Source organism: Salminus brasiliensis, chromosome 22 (assembly GCF_030463535.1).
Source record: "Salminus brasiliensis chromosome 22, fSalBra1.hap2, whole genome shotgun sequence".
Classification (NCBI taxonomy): Eukaryota; Metazoa; Chordata; class Actinopteri; order Characiformes; family Bryconidae; genus Salminus; species Salminus brasiliensis.
The window spans coordinates 18,747,717-18,766,075 of NC_132899.1; the positions used below are offsets into that span (position 1 = coordinate 18,747,717).

General features: G+C 40.6%; 2 protein-coding genes across 2 annotated transcripts in view; both read left to right on the forward strand.

Moving 5' to 3' along the window:
• The first annotated feature begins 5,167 nt into the window (after positions 1 to 5,167).
• Positions 5,168 to 11,041, forward strand: LOC140544145 (uncharacterized). The gene is made up of 8 exons (XM_072667536.1): positions 5,168 to 5,185; positions 5,291 to 5,393; positions 5,908 to 5,973; positions 6,059 to 6,121; positions 6,798 to 6,867; positions 7,448 to 7,885; positions 7,972 to 8,067; positions 9,552 to 11,041. Exons 2-8 carry the CDS (start codon positions 5,319 to 5,321, stop codon positions 9,953 to 9,955), a joined length of 1,212 nt encoding a protein of 403 aa, XP_072523637.1. The 5' UTR covers positions 5,168 to 5,185; positions 5,291 to 5,318; the 3' UTR covers positions 9,956 to 11,041.
• A 541-nt stretch (positions 11,042 to 11,582) lies between these two features.
• The window catches only part of myo1d (myosin 1D), a 95,365-nt gene continuing 88,588 nt past the window's right edge, over positions 11,583 to 18,359 (forward strand). Inside the window, exon 1 of the mRNA XM_072666767.1 lies at positions 11,583 to 12,032. Within this exon, the coding sequence (XP_072522868.1) occupies positions 11,943 to 12,032 (90 nt within the window). The 5' untranslated portion in view covers positions 11,583 to 11,942. The remainder of the gene's footprint in view (positions 12,033 to 18,359) is intronic.

Consider the following 18,359-nt stretch of genomic DNA (forward strand, 5'->3'; position numbering starts at 1 on the left):
CTCACAGCATCAGCACAGGTGAGGAATGTTGTGTGTGCATCCTAGCATCACACACACCAAGAAGAATCTAACAGTGTGGTGCAGATGGCTTCCTTCCAGCAGAGTGCCCTCTCAAGCAGCTGTCCCGAGCCTGTGTGCTCAGCCCTTCACGTACGAGACGCCGATGAGACAGCAGATACAAGCAAGTATAGAAATGAAGTACTACACATGCAGCCAGTTCCAGGAACTATGCTGGGAAAAGAACAGCTACACGTCAACAGCTGAGCGTGTGGTGGAAAGGGCGAGGCGGTTGGTGAAGAGGGGAAAAAGGAGGGGGGGGGACATATGCACTCTCATTAGCCAGCTCTAATCTGTTTGTCATAGGCACTGTTCTCTTTGTGGCATGCCTGGCATTCCTCTGGGCTGTTTACTGCACTCGGCCTTACGTAAAGGGTCGCTGATGGTGCACCCATCTCACTGTTTTCCCTGTCTGATTCCTGTATTGAATGGACTGTCCTTATCTAACCTACCAGTCTACTAGTCATTGACTCCTTAAAAAATATTCTTAAATACAACTCTCAGTTGCCGGGAGTAGAACATGAAAGCATCCTGATGTACCGAAGACCATGATGTCTCGACTCAATACAGCAATAATGAGGAGCTGCTGAAAATGTGCCTTAAATTGACATGTTTAAGGCAACCTAGAATAGAAAGCTATATTTACCTAGCAGCAGTTGAATTATAAGAGTTCAGCGCAAGGAAGTGTCAGACTGTGAATCTCATACACTGAATATGGTGTAGATACTGGAGAGCAGTGTATCACCAGCAGACTCTGCTAGTTATGGGCCTACGGGTTGCTACGTGAACCAGGCTTCGTGGCACCAGCTTCTCCTGTGCCAGTGTCTGCAGAATGGGTGTATAAACTCAACATGCAACAAAGCTGGGGAAACGAGCAGGGGTCCGCTCTAGGCTAAAAGCATGTGGCTTTTACCTTGGGTGACTAAACAGCCATCTTTTCCCAGACACGTCCTCTTTTTGCAATGTGGAATTCGCATCCAGACAGGATTTGCATTGAGTTCACAGTGTTTGTTTCTACAGTCACAACATTAGGTGCCAATTATTACAGCTTTAAACTATTGGTCCCTATACGCCTGCATCTACATGCAGCCAAAGACAAAAGACACCCATATTCACCATTTGTGTTGGACAAAGATGGAATTTGGCCTCCCGTGCCATTGAACACACACATAAACACTAGTGAGTAATCATAAAAATTAATTACAATGTTCTTGTGATAGTGCTAAAAAACAGGTCTCTCCTCCAAGTCATCACAGTGCCGTAAATATGCGACCAGAACCAGTCAGTTCAGAGGCAGCTTCTACCACCAAGCAATTAGGCTACTGAACAGGCAGTCACACAGTGTACCAGTTCACCTGTCTCATCACACCTCCACCCCATACAAACACACTCTGTACCCTGCACTTACTCCCTAGAACTGTTCCTATGCTCAGTCACACTACACTTGTATTCACTAGGCTTGTAGGCTTGTAGAAGAACCGCATCTGAGCATTTCCCCCAACCGAAGTCACATACTTGTGACAGGGCGATTAGGGAACGGGCCCAAGTACAGAGAGGAAAAATTGTAAGGACAGGTCTTAAGTGATGTGTGTAATGTGACTGTGGGTGGAAAGTTGCTCCCAGCTGGCTTTGATTCAGCAACCGTGGCAGCGGAGGTCCAACACGTTACCACTGCATCACCAGCAAGCACAGGCAATGTCTGGAATTGCACCCCTCAGAATAATGAAAAGAAAAAGGTGGGAAACCCAAACAAAGAGAATGCCAAGATGGCATCAGACTAAGGACAATTAGTACTAAAATGACTTAAGCTTATTAATACTACTACTACTACTACTACTACTACTAATAATAATAATAATAATAATAATTAAATAAATACATAAATAAATAAATAAATAAAACCAAATAAATGCACCCAGCTCTCTCTCTTGCTCTCTGGAGATGGAACTGATTGATGCAGATCTTTAAACAATGAAACTGAAGCTCAAAGCTTCCTCTACTGTTAATTCAGAGTTTGGAGTATTTAGCTGAAATCTCATACTGGACACCCCTCTACAAAGGTACTGTATTACCCCTAGGAATTCTGGCAATTGGAGTTCACTTGGGTAACAGTGCCTCGCCAAAGTCACCCTCTGCTGGTAGGCGGCGCCACAGACTTTCCCCTTACAATTCTATTTACAAATCAAGAAACAACTAAAATTGTGTTTTGTTTTGTTCTTTTTTGGCACCTCTAATCTTCCCATGTTCAGTTTATTAGATTGTTAATTGCACAGTTTATTTATTTATTATTTCTATCTAATAACTGCTGTCAGGGATGAGATTATCGAAACAGTTCACGTTTAGTAGTTGCTCTACTCAAACACGCCTTACTCAACTCATCAGTTAATTAGAAGGCAAATTGAGTTTGCTTAAGTAGGCCAATTGCAAAACTTTGCTGGAGACTTCAGACCAGCTGGAGTTTTCATCTTTCATTCAAATATTAAGAATAATGGACTCAATGGTGGAAAGAAGAAAACTAAATCTTGAAATCATGAAATAAAATAGATTCCTCACATGCTTGTGAAATCTAGCTAAAGTATTCACATTGATATATTAAGGTCACTTGAGTGAGTAGGAACATTTAAATGGTCAGTCATGCCTTTCTGTTTCACTGATGTATAAATATGAGATGACACATAGGTCAAACCAAGTTCAAGTGGTCATCCACCACTATGAGAAAGAGGAGAGGAGAAAGTGAGGCTGTGCTAAAACAACCCCTATGTTAAGCTTGGCGACTGCACTGCTGCCACTCTGTGGCCTCCACATCTCATTGCAACAGGCCACTTCCTTCTGTTTGAGCTGTCTAGTGCCTTTACCGCCCTCTACAACAGTCCTGCTACTTCATCTGCAGCTCTATCTGCTTATTTAGCCTGAAACTACTTCTTTAAATTCTTGCTTCTCTAAAATTGTCATTTAAAAAAAGATTGTGTTTCTGAAAATATGTAATTATTTTTTTGAACATTTAGAATCAAATGTAATCGGCACATACATGACTGATCACTGTAAGATCCTAACAATTTTGCATTTTCTTAAGTAAGGGTTAAACACTGCAGCAACAGTTTTTGGCGCTCTTTTAAGATCCCATTCAGTGTTGTTTTGCTGATGTGTGCGAATGTTTCATGTTCGCTTTAGCACATGTGGTTTCTGACTGATACTTACACAAGCAAAATCTTAAACGGACAAAGAAGAAGCCGTGAAAGTGTCCCACAAGTCCCACAAGTACTTTTGGTAACACTGTATGTTTGTGAGCTGGTCATTTAGAACTGAAGAATGAAGAACACCTTGGGAGGATACAGTAAAAAAGTGACGGCATTTAATTAGAATCACAAATAGCTCTTTCAGCTGACACCTTTATCTTGATCAAGGGCAGTTAGTTCAACCTGAACTGAACCAACGCTTTTACAACTCATACATTGAACTGATCATGTATCATTTGATATTTTCAGGTGTTTTTAGAACATCTGTCATGATATAAAACAAGTCTTAAAGGTGTAAGTATGTGAATTTGGTTGGTGAGAAATGCTCAGATGACGTTTAGCAAGTGTGTTTACAACCCTGTTACTTTGCCTTTGAGAATGAAATACGCTGATTTTCCTTTTACAGAGAAAAATATAAAGCTCTGCTTATATTGGCTGGTTGACAACACCACCAAAAACTTGCTGAACTCGCATATTATAGCACAGTTTTCTAAGAGTCTTACTGTATAGTTTTGCAGTTCTATAATTATCTCATCTTAGTGCGATGGGAGGGTTGAAGAGATTGTAGCTGTGTTAGCTTTTAGCCTCACCCTCATTCATTTCCCCAGCTTTGGCTTTTCCAAGTCTTACTAATAAAAAAAATAAGCCAGTACTTTCCCTTCTGATGTGATCGTCTCCAGTTTGGTAGTCGGCTGGGGTAGTCCCGTTTGTTTTCGAGGGAGTGGGCAATCTAGAGAGGAGATTGTAAAAGGGTAGCATCAGCTTGTAGCTGAAAGCAAATCCCTGTTTGCTTTCCTGGCTTTCGCCTTGTCACATGCCAAGTTTGAAAAAGCTGAGTCTTGGACTTGTGCTTGTGGGATGGGTTTATTTAAATATATTTGGGGTGTAAATATAATGAGTCAGGAGTGTTATGTAACAGTTTGTGGGTTTTGGAATTGGCCCTGTTGTAATTATGCCTGAAGTTCTTTAAAAATAAGAGACAGACGTTTTTGAGGTTCATCATTGACTGACATTCTAGGGGCTCAGCTACTTTACGTTGCACCCATTGCTTGTCTAGCTTGTCTAGTCCCTGTAGAGAAATATTACCAATAGAGTAGGACAATCTGAAGCAGAGAAACATGAACCTATTGGCGTGGGCTGGAGGAGTATAAAGCCCCCCAGCTGTGGAGCAGTGCAACTGTGTTTTCTGGAATAATGGTGCTTCATCCAATACTTTTGGGGTGAGTTAGGGATAAGGTGAGTTGGGGATCATCAAACATCCTGACCTCACTAAAGCTGCTGTCGCTAAATGCAATCAAATCTTCATAGCAATGCTCCAATAAGAAAGAAAGGTAGAAAGCCTTCCCTGGACACTAGAGTCTGTTACTGCAACAAAAGCAGGATACATCTTTTGTGAATATGCTTGATTTTGGAAGAAACTAATTTGAGCAGGTGTCCCAATACTTTTGTCTAGTGTAGTTCTATGTAAACAATTAGAAACAATTTAGTACAAATTGACTATAGACACTCAAAGAAGTATTTGAATACTAAAATAGTTCTTTGCCTGGTTAAATAGTATATGATGATTATTTAAAGACCCTTTTAAAATGGTCTCAGAGTGTAGCATCAAAACTGGACAGCATGGTTTTCTGCAGCTTGCTTTTTGCTTTTTTGCTGAACTCATCATCAAAGCTGCCCAAAGCGAGTTTTCATGTGCACGTTAGCATCTTCCATAAGAAGTGCAACACCAAAGCCGTCTGTAAAAGAGCGCTGGTGTGAAATTCAGAGCTGTAACTTCCCTTTGAATGGCTAGTGCAGCCCGCCTTGCTGCAGTGTGGTATATAAAGCCTGTCCAAATACAGCATTCGGACTTTTTTCGTTTCTGAGACATGAGATGTCCCTTCAGTGAAAAGGTAAGCAGCAAAAAAATGGCAAATGACATATTAGTTGATTTAATATCACATATCACATATTTACTGCAAAAATAAACAACCTTTGCATTTTCAACATGGTTCAAGGATCTATTACTGAACAAATCCAATACAGATGGCTGCCTCAGGCATTCAGGTGATGACCATGCTGCTTGTCTGTGCAGCCGGCATAGAGGGGACTGGGCAATCGGTAAGCAGAGACTAATCCGAAATTAAAACGAAAAAATGGATGTTGGATAGCATGCAGTATAGTATAGTATACTGTAGTACAGTAAACTGTTTTCCATGCAGAGTTAACAGCACTTAGTTAAATATGTACTATTGAAGTATATGTTTTAATTATATCTATGACTGATGTTGCCTGTTCCACGTTAGATTGCCTTAAATTGTTCTACTTACAGTATCTTACATTTAAGAAACACCATGATAATTATTATATATTTATTATAATTATAATAAAAAACTATAAATGATCATTTATTATAATAATTATAATAAAAAAAAATAAATTCAATATAATATAATTATAATATAAAATAAAATATATCTAATATATTTATTGAATAATTATATATACAATAATTATTAAATAAAAAAATCCATATTTACCAGGTGTCACTATCAGTAGTGATTACTAAGATAGGATAATGAACTTAATAATACTTTAATTATTATATCATAATTGTTCTCTCATGGCCGTCTAGCTTGAGATGAAGATGTTGAGACACGAAGACCAGCTTGTACAGCAGCAACTCTCTCTAGTGTATAAGGTATGGTATGAGTGCATGTTTTATGCCTTATTATGAATAAACAGACCAAATAATAATTCATGTTTTTTGGATTTTCATTTTTCAGGAGGTAGAAAAACTGAGACGTGATCAAGCTTTGATGAAGCAGAAACAAGAGGACATGAACCAGGTGATGGCAAATATTTCTTATTTTGAGAGCAATATAATAATATGATACATGAACTACAAAGGGCGTCTGAGTGGCCTAGCCATATAAGCATTAGCCCTTTCATCAGGAGATTCCTAGGGCTAGAAGTCCTAGGGTCCTAAATTGGCCTTACTCTTCCTTACTCTCTACCTTTCCCCTGATCGCTCAGCGCGGTGCTAGTCAGTGCAGGGAGGGGTCTGTAAGCTGACAAACAGAACTGGCACTTGAGGCTGTGAGGCTGAGGCCATGTGCTTTCAGCTGTCCAATAATGTTGCCTTAGCAGCAGTTATAAAAGATGTGGTGGATAGCTTCAGGTGACTGGGAGGAAGCCCATTCTACCTTTCACCCTCTCAGCACTAGTGTCTTCAGGTGATAGGGGGAGTTCTAGGTACTGGGTGGGAATTGGAAATGACTAAATATGGGGTGAAAACTAAGCTAAAATGAACAAACAAAAAAAATGACAAATATGCCAGGGAATCTTGAAAATGAGACTAAAATAATAGACTAAAATAAATAAAAATAAATAATAAATTAGGCTTTAATATATCATTATTTGCGATGGAGCATCAGGGCTCACGGGCAAATGCAGTGATTTGTCAATTTATAAACAACAAAATAAACATATCTAACAAAAAATGCTTTTTTTTTTTTTTTGCAGGCCATAATGCACTGTGCACAAATGCAAACATCTGTAGAAACGGAGCTCAATGTGACTTCCCTGCAAAAAGGTCAGTGCGTAGTTATTGCATTCAACGGTAGCAGAATGCTTTTTGGTGTTGTAAAGAGACCTTTACAAAATGTACTTTAAAAACAGACTTTCCATCACAACAGATATATAATAATATAATATAATAATATAATAATAATGAATGGTTTCATTAAAGTCACCAATACTGGAACTGAGGGCAAAATGACCTACACATAGACCTTCACCCTTAAAACTAAAGATGCCTTACTGGTGCTTTGCCTGGACGTATAGTTCTAAAAGAAATCTTCACTTGATACAGAACCTTTTCATTATGCAGCAGTTCTTTTACAAACTTTACAAAGGTTACAAACGTTATTTCTTTTTTAAAGAACCACTAATTTACGTTCCCACACTGTTAAAATAGGTACATTTGGAGGTTCTTCAACTTGAAACTTATAAGGTGCCTCAAGAAAATGTCCTCAAAGCACCTTAAGAGGTTCCTCTACAGTTTCAAAGTAAAGAACATCTAACGGTTCCTCAAGGACCTTATTCTTTTAACAGGGAACATCAGTGGTTCTTCAGCAGTATCACCACTAAAAGCTCTATGATATCTGTACTAGGCAGCAGCCCTGTACCGTACCCCTTTGCCCATGACGATGACGATGCTGAGGACAACAGTGACGCAGCCCCTGACCCTTGCTATCACTACACTGTGTTGGACCAGCCGTGGAGAGCCACCAACTTCAGCACCAAGAATGTTGCCTGTGACCGCCGTGTGCAGTGGAAGGGCTGGTACCGCCTGTTCTACCGTGGCAAGACAATCCAGATGCCGGAGCGCTGCGTGAGGAAGGAGATGTGCGGCACCCACGCCCCGCTGTGGCTGGTGGGCGGCCACCCGCGCATCCGCGACGGCATCGTCACTCGCAAAGTCTGCGGCAACTGGAACAAAAACTGCTGCACCTTCAAATCCCCGCCCATCCAAGTGAAAGCCTGCAGGGGCAATTACTACGTCTACAAGTTCGTCAAGCCGCAGACCTGCCATTTAGCCTACTGTGCAGGTGGGGCTTGACTTTCAGCTCAACTTTCAGCCCAAATACAACCCTGAATGTGGCAGAACTGTCTGAGCTCTGCTTCTGTCTTTCAGATATTAACACTCTTATGTGCGGGAGGTGCAAGAAAGATGAAATCTGCACCAGCAGGGACAAGATCAGCTGGTTCTGTAAGAAAACAAGAAGACGAGGTGAGTCTTGGTCCTCTGCTGATACCCAGCAAAAACGTCTGAAAGCATGGTTTTTAATATTTGTCTGAAAATGTATGAAATTACTAAAATGAGAAGAAGAAAATGTGAAGCTTCCCGGGTTTTAAATAAGTCGTAAGAGGAAAGCTTTATATATGCATAATAAATAAATACATAAATAAATATCATAATTTTGATGTTAATATTGATACCAAGTGTAGAATCACAATGCTCGATAGCAAAAGAAAATATGACAAATAAGATTGTGTGAATAATTATGTGAATTACTGAAAGCTTTTAAGTGGTTACAGCGCCACCTTGTGGACGATCTTGCTATATGTGAGTAAGTAAGTTTGCCAGGGGCTGGATTCACAAAACTGTTTTCAAAAAAGAAATTGTTTCCAATATCTGCTTTTCCCTAAATTCTTAAGTGAAGTCTTAAGAGTGGTCCAATTTTTCTTCAGATCATTTCACCTAAGAAATATTCTAGAAACAGTTGGTATTCTCAAAACACAAACACAAGCTTCAATATTTTTTAAGCTCGTCCTACAGTGTAAGAATTCAGTAGGTAAGCGTCTAAAATGATCTGTTTAAATGGTTGAATTACAGAATGAAAGTCTGATGTAACTGGATTAAAAGTGGAGACTGTTCTTTAAGTACTGTCAAGGAGATTCACCTCAAGCTCTTGACCTTGACCTTGACCTCATTTGACCTAAATAAGAAAGCAACAAAGAGCATCTTAAGAAGATCTTAAGAACATAATGAAGAGAATATTTGAAAGATTTTTTTTGAAGAATTATATTTAAGAACATTCTTCTGAACTTCTTAGTGTTTATTTTAAGATCCTTTGTGAGCTTTTGTGAATCTGGCCCCAGATCCTTAAGGTGCTTTGAAACTAAAAATACTTATAATATGAACCTCAAGGGGTGATTTCCCCAGACACAGATTAAGCCTAGACCTGGACTAAACACTTAGCAAAAAGGGTTTTATATAGTACCAAAAAGTATATACAACATGTATATATAATTGTATTGCATAGAAGTCTGTCAAATAGACTGGTGACCATTTCCAATTTCCAATTCTAGGAGATTATTGTATGTATTGAGTTGAATTTATTCATAAAAACTAATCATCATCAGTCAATATATCAAAGTATTTTTTATCCATGCAGAAGGCACAGCATTTTGTGTGAAAATTTTCCACTGAAAGGAAACTATTGTCCATGACCAGGCTAAATCCCTGTATGAGAAACAGATAATTGGGGCTAGCCACTGATTAAGCCTAGTCTTGGGCTGAACTGCAGTGTCCTAGTCCAGGCTAAACCTTAATCTAGTCTGACAAATGAGTTTGAAACAAATGCCAAAAAATATTCATTCAGTAATTTTTTTATTGAATTTCTTTTTTATCAGTAGAAGTCTTTCAGTCTGAATTCTAAGATAAAGGAATTTTGTCTGATCACTGCAACATTTTCTCTCCTGATAATTTAGTCAACACCAAAGTCCACTTCTTCGCCTCCTACCCTGCCAGTCTGCAAGGCAAAGTGAACCGCATCCAGTTCAGGAAAGTGTATGTGAACGTGGGACAGGCCTTCAACAGCCGCACAGGCGTGTTCACCACTCCGGTCACAGGCGTCTATCAGTTCTTCTTCTCCACTCAGAGTGGAGCAGGTGGTGCTAAGACGGACTTGTGGCTCGTTGTAAACGGCTACTGGGTTGCTATGTCTCACACCCGTACCGCTAGCTCAAGCTCCGTGGGTAGTCTGTCCACATACATGACCTCTCTGCGCAAAGGTGCCTTGGTGTATGTGACCCATAACTGTGGCAACTCTTGGGCCAATTCGGCCTCCAATACCATTACATTTGGGGGTTCGCTGCTTTTAGTACGAAACTAAAAAAGCTAACTTGGCCACCATAATGACTCTGTAATGTTTTTTTTTTCAGCTAAGCTATTTCTATTACTTGTATGTAGCCTTATTTTAATCAGTCACACTGAAACTAGTAAAATGTACGTAAATGTCAAACGTATAGAGGCTGAAACTCCCAAAAGGCCTGAAAAGTTCTGAAAAAGTGATATTCTGTATCTACATGATTCAACTGTGTACATACACTATATGGACAAAAGTATTGGGACACTTACATTCATGGTTTCTTCTGAAATCAAGTGTATTGAGAGAAAAAAAAACATTTTGTCCTGCTTTTGTTGGATGGATCTGTTAGGGTCTGATTTATTGACAAGAGTGTTAGTGAGGTCAGGATACTGGATGATCTCCACTCTACCACCTAAAACCAACTCGCATCCAATAATCCCAAAATCATTGGATGGAGCACCCTCATTCCAGAGAACACAGTTCCACTGCTCCACAGCTCAATGCTGGGGAGCTTTATAGAGTCCTATTCTATTGGCAATACTTTTCTACAGGGACTAGACCAGCTGTGTGCATGCATTTGCACATCTGTGTCAGCAATGGTTGCAACTTAAAGTAGTTGAATTCATTAGAAGGGGTGTCCACAAACATTTGGACATATAGTGTACACATGGGCACATTTTTATCTTCTTTTTTGTTTACTTTTGGCAGTAATTGTGTAGATGTAACATATTTGATTTTTTAGCAATTAATCACTTTTTTATGGATGCATCCATCCACACATTCCAAAAGGATGTCCATATGAAAACAGCATATGAATATTGATTGGATAGTGATAAGCTTGCTTGTTTTACACTTTTTTTTACCTGTTTTACCTCATCTGAGCTGTTGATTGCATTTTAAATGTCTCTCCTTTTTTTTTAAACACAGACCTGACAGGTCCCCATATTGTTGACTGGGTTCTTGCAGGATTCACTCAATAAACTGTAATTGCGCCCTGTGACCGCAGGGGGGAGCAGTACTGTTGTGTTAGCGTTACAACTTGGAAAACAGACAAGATGGTCCAGAGCAAGCTGAGGACTTAGCTGTGTTGTCTGGGAACTCAAATTAAATCTCTGAACAGTTTTGTCTCTTGCGTGGTTCGTGTTGTGTTCGAGGTTTAATGTCTAATGAACATTTCTCAGGTAAATCAGAAATGTCATACCTGAATGAGCCACATAGACTCTCTTCTTTCCCATAAACTACATCTTCAGATAGAGCACTGAAGGTCATGTCTTAACTTCAGACATCGCTTGAACATCTTCAGGATTTCCCTCAAATACACAGGAGGGGTTATTATTACCATATATGGCTAAAATGGACAGGCATTCTTGTGACACTTGGCTGCCCATTGAACTATGAGGCCAGCAGTGTAGTGAGTAGGTTTTAAATATCTACACACCCTCAAATGAATGTATTATTTTATAGAAGCATCGTGGATGTCCGTTTTACACACTTTACACACTCACACTATCTCACACACTCACACACACGCTGCTGGCTACAGAGGGAAAAGGCGTGTAGGCCCTTTAAAGAGGCGGGGCTTGTGGAAGTCAGGCAAAGCCCAGTGAAGTTCACAGAGAGGCTTATGGCACTTCAGCGGGGCCGCCACTCCACTACAACACCCGGAGGCAGCAAGTAGCTGGAAATTATCAAGGCTCATGAGGAGGAGACACGTTTTACGCTGGACTTTTGGAAAGGGACGATAGCCAAACCAGACAGACAGTTTCTTTCATTTTTTTGGACGAAACATGAGGAAAAGTGACTCCGTTTTCTGTTGGAGAATGGTTTAAGAAGTTCCCAGTCTTCTCCTCGTCCTGTTTATAACCTGTGTGGGCTGCGCCCGGCTGGTCTGCGGACTGCTGTAGCTACCGTTTACCTTGCTGAAGTTTAGGGCTACACGGCTGTAGGGCTGTCAGTAAACCGGTGGTGTTTTTTTTTTTATTTATTTTTTTTTATTTCTGGATAAAACATCATGGCAGAGCACGAAAGCTTGGAATTTGGGAAGGCGGATTTCGTTCTTCTGGACAATGTGTCCCTAGAGGAGTTTCTGGCCAACCTTAAACTCAGGTAAGCAGCCTGGACGGCCATTCACCTTTATTCTCTGCCTGGGTTTGGCATGGTGCACTTTGCACTCGGAGTGCTGCTGAGAGATCGGGAATACTCAGTTAGTTAGCTAGCTATCACTGCTGTCCAGGTAAAGTTTACTACCCCCCCCAAGGTACGAACGCCACAACTCCCCCCCCCCCCCTAAAGGTACAGCATGGTCTTTAAGGCCCAAACGTGTGCCCTAAATGAGTGCAGTGTACACTGGCCCCGTGAAAAGCCTCGAGTCCAGACAGGGTGTGAGTTGTAGCGGTTGTAAGGGAATACGGTACACTTCTGTTCCCTGACAAAAGATGCAATCACTACCACCACCACAGTGACAGCGTTTGTACACAGTGTAGGGATCATATGGATCATATGGATGTTGAAGGGACATCTCGAATTGCAGATCACTATAAAAACATGTGTAGTAGTCTTTTAGGAAGGCAGCAATCTTCCCAACTACATGTTGCCTATAATGTGGGGCAGCTGTCAAAACTGTTTATCTGCTGGTTGACCCAATTTGTTGCTTGTATTTCTTTTAGCAACATAAAACCAGAACCCTGCCTTTGGTCAGAAACCATTGCTAAATAATAATAAAAAAAAACATACAGGTGAATCAGACCAGGGGTCTGTGAGTGTAGAGTGAACAGGACTGTCAATGGTAAATTTACAGTGTACAGTCAACGGGATTGCTGCACGGATTAATACATGGGCTAGGTGGGGAAGAATCATGCAAGGGGGCCGATTGGTTGGTTGGCTGGGGAAGGGCGGGGAAGTCGGTGACCCTGACCTGAGGAGCTGCACTGCCCTGCTGACTGTACAGTCAGAGCTCTTCAAAAATAAGGGAGACACCAGATATTATTGACTTAAAAGTTTGCTGTAAAGCCGTGTTTCCACAGGTGGTGACCTGGATATTATAGTATGATGGAGAACCAAGTCTCTGTCCTTTAGTCTAATTTGTAGCCTCTAATATGGCTGCTGACAGTAAAGAGTTACAGGTGGTAGTTTAGGTGATGTGAGGTATTTTACTTCTGTTTACAGACAGTGTATGTGTGTGTGTGTGTGTGTGTCTTGTGCGGTCATAAACACACATTTTGTATTTTGTAAACACATGTATGGCTTTGTTAATGTGTGTATTAGCTGACAGTGTAATACCTGGAATAGCCTGAAAGTGTTTGCTGATGGAGGAGGCTGTTAGGAGGCCGACACCACACAAGACCTTGTGTGGTGTCTATCCAGGCCTGGAATTCTGGTAAACAAACCAGTGCTCTTTTGAGAAAGGAAAATTTGGTGGGGGGTTCACAAAGCCAGATTTCTTAGTTAGCCACGTAACATAATTGTAAAATCCAGCCTGTCCAAAACAAGGAGACGTACCGGATGTTCCTACTGGACAACCCTTATTACCGGCTTCAATTATCCTGCTTTACTGAGAAATCCTGCTTTGTGAAACTGTTAATGGATGTCAAACAATTTGCGTAAGCTTTTGTTCCGTGATAATACAGTCACTACATTTACATTACATTTACAGTCACTAGATCATTTAATGTGTGTTTCAGCAGGTCACAGCATAGGTCATTCTTCATCTCCAGACAGTATGATGTATGGATCACAATCACACCCTCAACACAAAAGGCTGATTTACAGAGATTTGTATCTTCCTTCCTCAGAAAAACGATTGTTTATATTTTGTTTTGCATCACACACATTTATGTCACTGACCACAGGCTGCACCTGTGTGTCCTGACTCATAGAGTGAGTAGCCGGAGGGGTGTGGACCACGGAAATTCCCTCCCGTTCTCAGCCCTGTGGTCCAAACAATAGCAGAGTTTAGAGCAGATGATCCTCTTCTTTTGCTTTGTGTTTTTGATTGAAGCAGGTCAGATCACATTTCCCCATTACTGCTCTGTCAATAAATGACCGTCTGCCTGTGATGTGATGAATGAGACAGTAGTGTGCCAAGTGGGTCAAATGAATCATTGTTAGCCTTTACAGATATTTGATCTGACTAAACCAATAATCTATAATCCAAGCTAAACACGCAACTAAATTTCACCGGTCCTCACAGTAAGGCGTAATGTAGCTTTCCATGTAGCTCTGGCTTGATATCAGGTTATGTTATTTGTTGTTTCCAAACAGTTTAAGATCTCCTTAAGTGGCATCTTGGCCTGTCACTATTTGTAACCAAGAAATATTGTCAGACAATGCAAATTGTCTTAAAGGTGCTGTATACGATTCTGGAGAATGAATGTTGATCTGTGAACCTAGCCTCAGATCTTTGTGCCTATGAAACCCTTCGCAAATGTTGCACGATCAAATACCATGATGTAACGTTACAGAAAATGATGTCAAGGCAGGTAGGTAGCTATAGTAGGTTAGCATTAGCTAGGTTGTAGGTTAGCAAACTGTTGCTATAATTGCTTCCGCAAAGACAAGACAAGACAACCCTATTGACCATTTGTGTTGGACACACGCATATACACGCCAGTCAGCAAATGTTCCCTCATCCTATGCACATACATGAAGTAGACCAGTTGTGATGATCTATCTGATGATGTCACCACACAGCCTGGTTAGACTGTCCCAAAGGGTTCAGCATACTTCCAGCAAAAGGAAGTTCGTGAAAGGGCCTTCTCGCATACTTTCTGCGGAAGTTCGGCCAGCTGTCATACTCACAAGGTTACTTTCATCTCTGCAATTATGTCTCATTGTTCGCCAGAGCCACGTGAAAGTCTCCGCAAGAAGTGTGCTGAGCCTTCAAGGAGGAGTTTTTTACAGGACAGTTCTACCAAATATGAACAAGTTGTTTGTTTCCCATGTACAGCACTAGTGAACCGCAAGGAATTTCCTGAAGTTTACCAATAGTGTATTTGTTTGAAATTGTACTGAATGCTTGCATATGCATAGATTTTCAGACATTCCTCAATGCTTTATTAGAAGGGAATAAACTAGGAAGTCTGGAAGCCTCATGGGAAGGAAAATCACTGTATTTATTAATTAATTTATTTATTTTATTCTGTTTTTTTGCAGCAAGCTTTTGACATATATTGCAATTATGCGCAATATGACAGTATTTAGTGCACAATATGCTTTTTCTGAGCAATGCTGAAAGAATGCTGACCATCTGCTCATTTAATGGAAAAGTTTTTGCTTTTTTAAAATCTGGTGCTACTGGTGCATTTTGTAGTTGTGTAAATATATTGCGATTAAATATTGTGTGTTGGGTATACTGTAAATATTGAGATGTAATAATAATTTTTGCGACATCACCCACCCCTGCATGAAATCATGATTTTCTATGTCAAAATAACATTTGTTTATGTGGTGTTTTGAACTAATGACACTGTGTTGAACTAACTAACCATATAAAAAGGGGGGTGTATCACACTATCTCTTTTTTTTTTTTCCTCTTTTTCGTTATTTTTCTTCTTGCCCCGTTATCCTCAGCCTCGGTCTGAAAGTATTTGACTTTCTCCCTGGTCCGGAGATGGCGTGTGCAGTTTGTTATTTGCAGAGGGTGTGACCAGGCGTACTTCCTGCTACTTCCCCTATTTCACATCTGTGTCTGGAGCTCTACTAACAACAGGGACAGCAGGAGAACGCCAGATCACATCCCGTGCCTTCTGGAGAGTTGAAGGATTACTCTGATGACTCTGGTTATGCATTCAATACATCTTTGTATAGACAATATCTTTAAGACTTGGCTTCCAGTAAACCAAATTTGAAAACCATACTTGCAGAGCTTAAAAAATACTAATTAAAGCTACATAGACAGTTCCATGCACATTGCTAATTAACCACTGCTAATTTCTTAGTTTAAATGAACTTTTATCATGTCAGTCCTGTTTCAGTTTGTAAGAAAACAGCCTTCTGTTCTGGTCATTCTGGGCTATTTGTGCAGAGGATCAGCTGTGTTTAGATTGATCATCCAGCCTATGAGCAGCACCAGGGAAAAAGAGGAGACTAAATATAACTGACTGGGACCGAGACCTTTTCTGTGGAGGTTTGTGTATGGGGCAGATTTTATGATCATAAGAGCTTCTTGGGGACATAACAATTATGCCTGAATCCACCACCCAGCTGTCAGAGTCCAATTAGGCTTCTCGCAGAGAGATGTGCAAATTCAACAAGTGTCACTACTGCTGACGTCCACAGAGCTGAATGGTGTTTTATGATCCTACCCGTGTTCAAGACCATGTTTACACGACTCCCACATGTTGAGCTTTGTATAGGCACCCTCCAAACACTGCTTAATTGATGTGCGCTCACTGCCTGTCTTTATATGGCAGTGCTGTTTTGTCTGCCCCGAGGATCTTGGGAACGTTTTTGGCAATCCTCTGCACATTTCCAAAAACAATTAGGAGGGCTGCCTGAGACATTTTCTGAATTCCTCCAGACAGCGCCCCTGGTTCCGCCGATGAAAGGGCTGATATCCACTACGCAGTCAGCCTAAACCGCTTTCTCACCGACACCTCACCCGCCCTCTTTGTCTCATGAGTATCCGGAGTCACTCACTGTAAAATATCAACCCTAAAAAGCCCCTAAAGTCCTCACTGAACTGACTCATTTATTTGGATTTACATGGATCTAGGGTTGTAAGAATGGAGCACTTCAAGGAATCCCATTTGGTCCTTTCTCTAACAGACTAAGTAAATGTCTAAACCCTGCCATGCCACCGAAGTGCTTATGTTGTAAACATTCAGACATGTGGTATTTGAAAAGGTATTAGAATTATTTAAATTGATGAAAGGATGCAAAGGTAACATGCCAAAGAAAGCATTTTAGGTTATTATGTGATGCATGAATAGTATGTGTGTAGTATGTGATTGGTTAACAGCCCTGTTATTTTGCCTCAGAATGAAACCCATTGAATTTTCTATTCTAGGATGCACTAATATGGAACCAATAATATGGGAAAGCCCACAAGATAATTGATATTTTCCATGTCTATATCTACCAACGCTGATGGTTCTGCCCGTCTAGGGTTCAGTAAGTACTTCAGCACATATCAGTATGTAGTAGTTATTACTCATTGATACAAATTTTGTTAAAATCATTATGCACAACTAAGGTCTCCTCCAAATTGATGTTGGTCCACTCATCATTTAATAGTTACATGATTGTATAAGTTTTCATATGATTGCTTGTGATTTTTTTTTTTTTTCTCTGTGAGTGTGTGTGCTGGCACCATGTAGCATTTTTTTCTCTGAAGGCCCATCAATCTAATCTGCTCATCGGTAGCATGAGGGAAGAATTCATGACGATCCGAGAGCAGGTTTTTACAGAGTAGGACATGGAGTGATGAAAACCTAGGAGTGCTCTGCCATCTGATCTTGTCTCTGCCTGTCTGTTCTCTGTTGAAAGCGGGACAGAGTGAAAATCAAGTCCTTTATCCATAACTAATGGAGAATGTGGTGTCAAAACTCAGGAAGCCTGAAGTCTCTGGACACTTAAATGTGTTATCAAGAAGGGTATTGTGGCAGTCAGTGTAGCATTAAACTGAACCGGCATGCCTGTGGAACCTGACCAGCTGGTTGTCAAAGGTATACCTTAAGTATTTAACTACTATGCGACTGCAGGACAAATAGGCACAGAGCCTCTCCCATTTCAGGGCTGTAAACGTTCACTTGTTGCCTTAACAGCAGGGGCAGACTGCATGCAGCCCAGCTGTGACACATAGCAACCTGACTCCGTCCCTACAGAGCAGGTTCAAGGACCGAAGTCTCCTTATGGCTCAGGTGCTCTGAGCTCAGCCAAACACTGTCAAAGGATCCACTCCCTCTTCCTTTATGCATGGAGCAAAGGTCTGTGTACTCGTGCACTGTGTTGCATTCTGTTTGGTTCTCAGGTCTAATTTAGCTATGTGTGTCCAATACATAAATCACTATACAACTTGTAGATTTATATGTGACCTTATTGCCCCCTTTCCACAAGTTAACACAGTTCCCTGGAGTCCTAATGAATTATCTGGTCAAAATACCTATTTTCACCCTGTCTAAACAGCCCTCTTCAGCCGGTTTGAGGGCCTGTTCCTTTAAATTATAATGAGCCACGGCTCACCCCCACTCACACCACCATCCTTTTAATCAGTACAACCAAGTTTTTGTCACTGTTTGTACTAGTTAGACATTTACTTCACCTTGAGTTCACATCTCTTCAGTTGTAGTCTGCTGTACTTGCTAAACATCCAAAAATATAATGTAAAACACCTGACCTGATATTATACATATATACATATATTATGACATAATATGTTTGTGTCACTGTTGTGTTGAGTGGTGCACTACCCGTAATAATTTGTGGTCCC

Coding starts and splice junctions, on each gene's coding strand:
- LOC140544145 (XM_072667536.1), top strand. CDS start 5,319: ATGGCTGCCTCAGGCATTCAGGTGATGACCATGCTGCTTGTCTGTGCA. Junction 5,974..6,058: donor AACTCTCTCTAGTGTATAAG/GTATGGTATGAG, acceptor TTCATTTTTCAG/GAGGTAGAAAAACTGAGACG. Junction 6,868..7,447: donor TGTGACTTCCCTGCAAAAAG/GTCAGTGCGTAG, acceptor TATCTGTACTAG/GCAGCAGCCCTGTACCGTAC.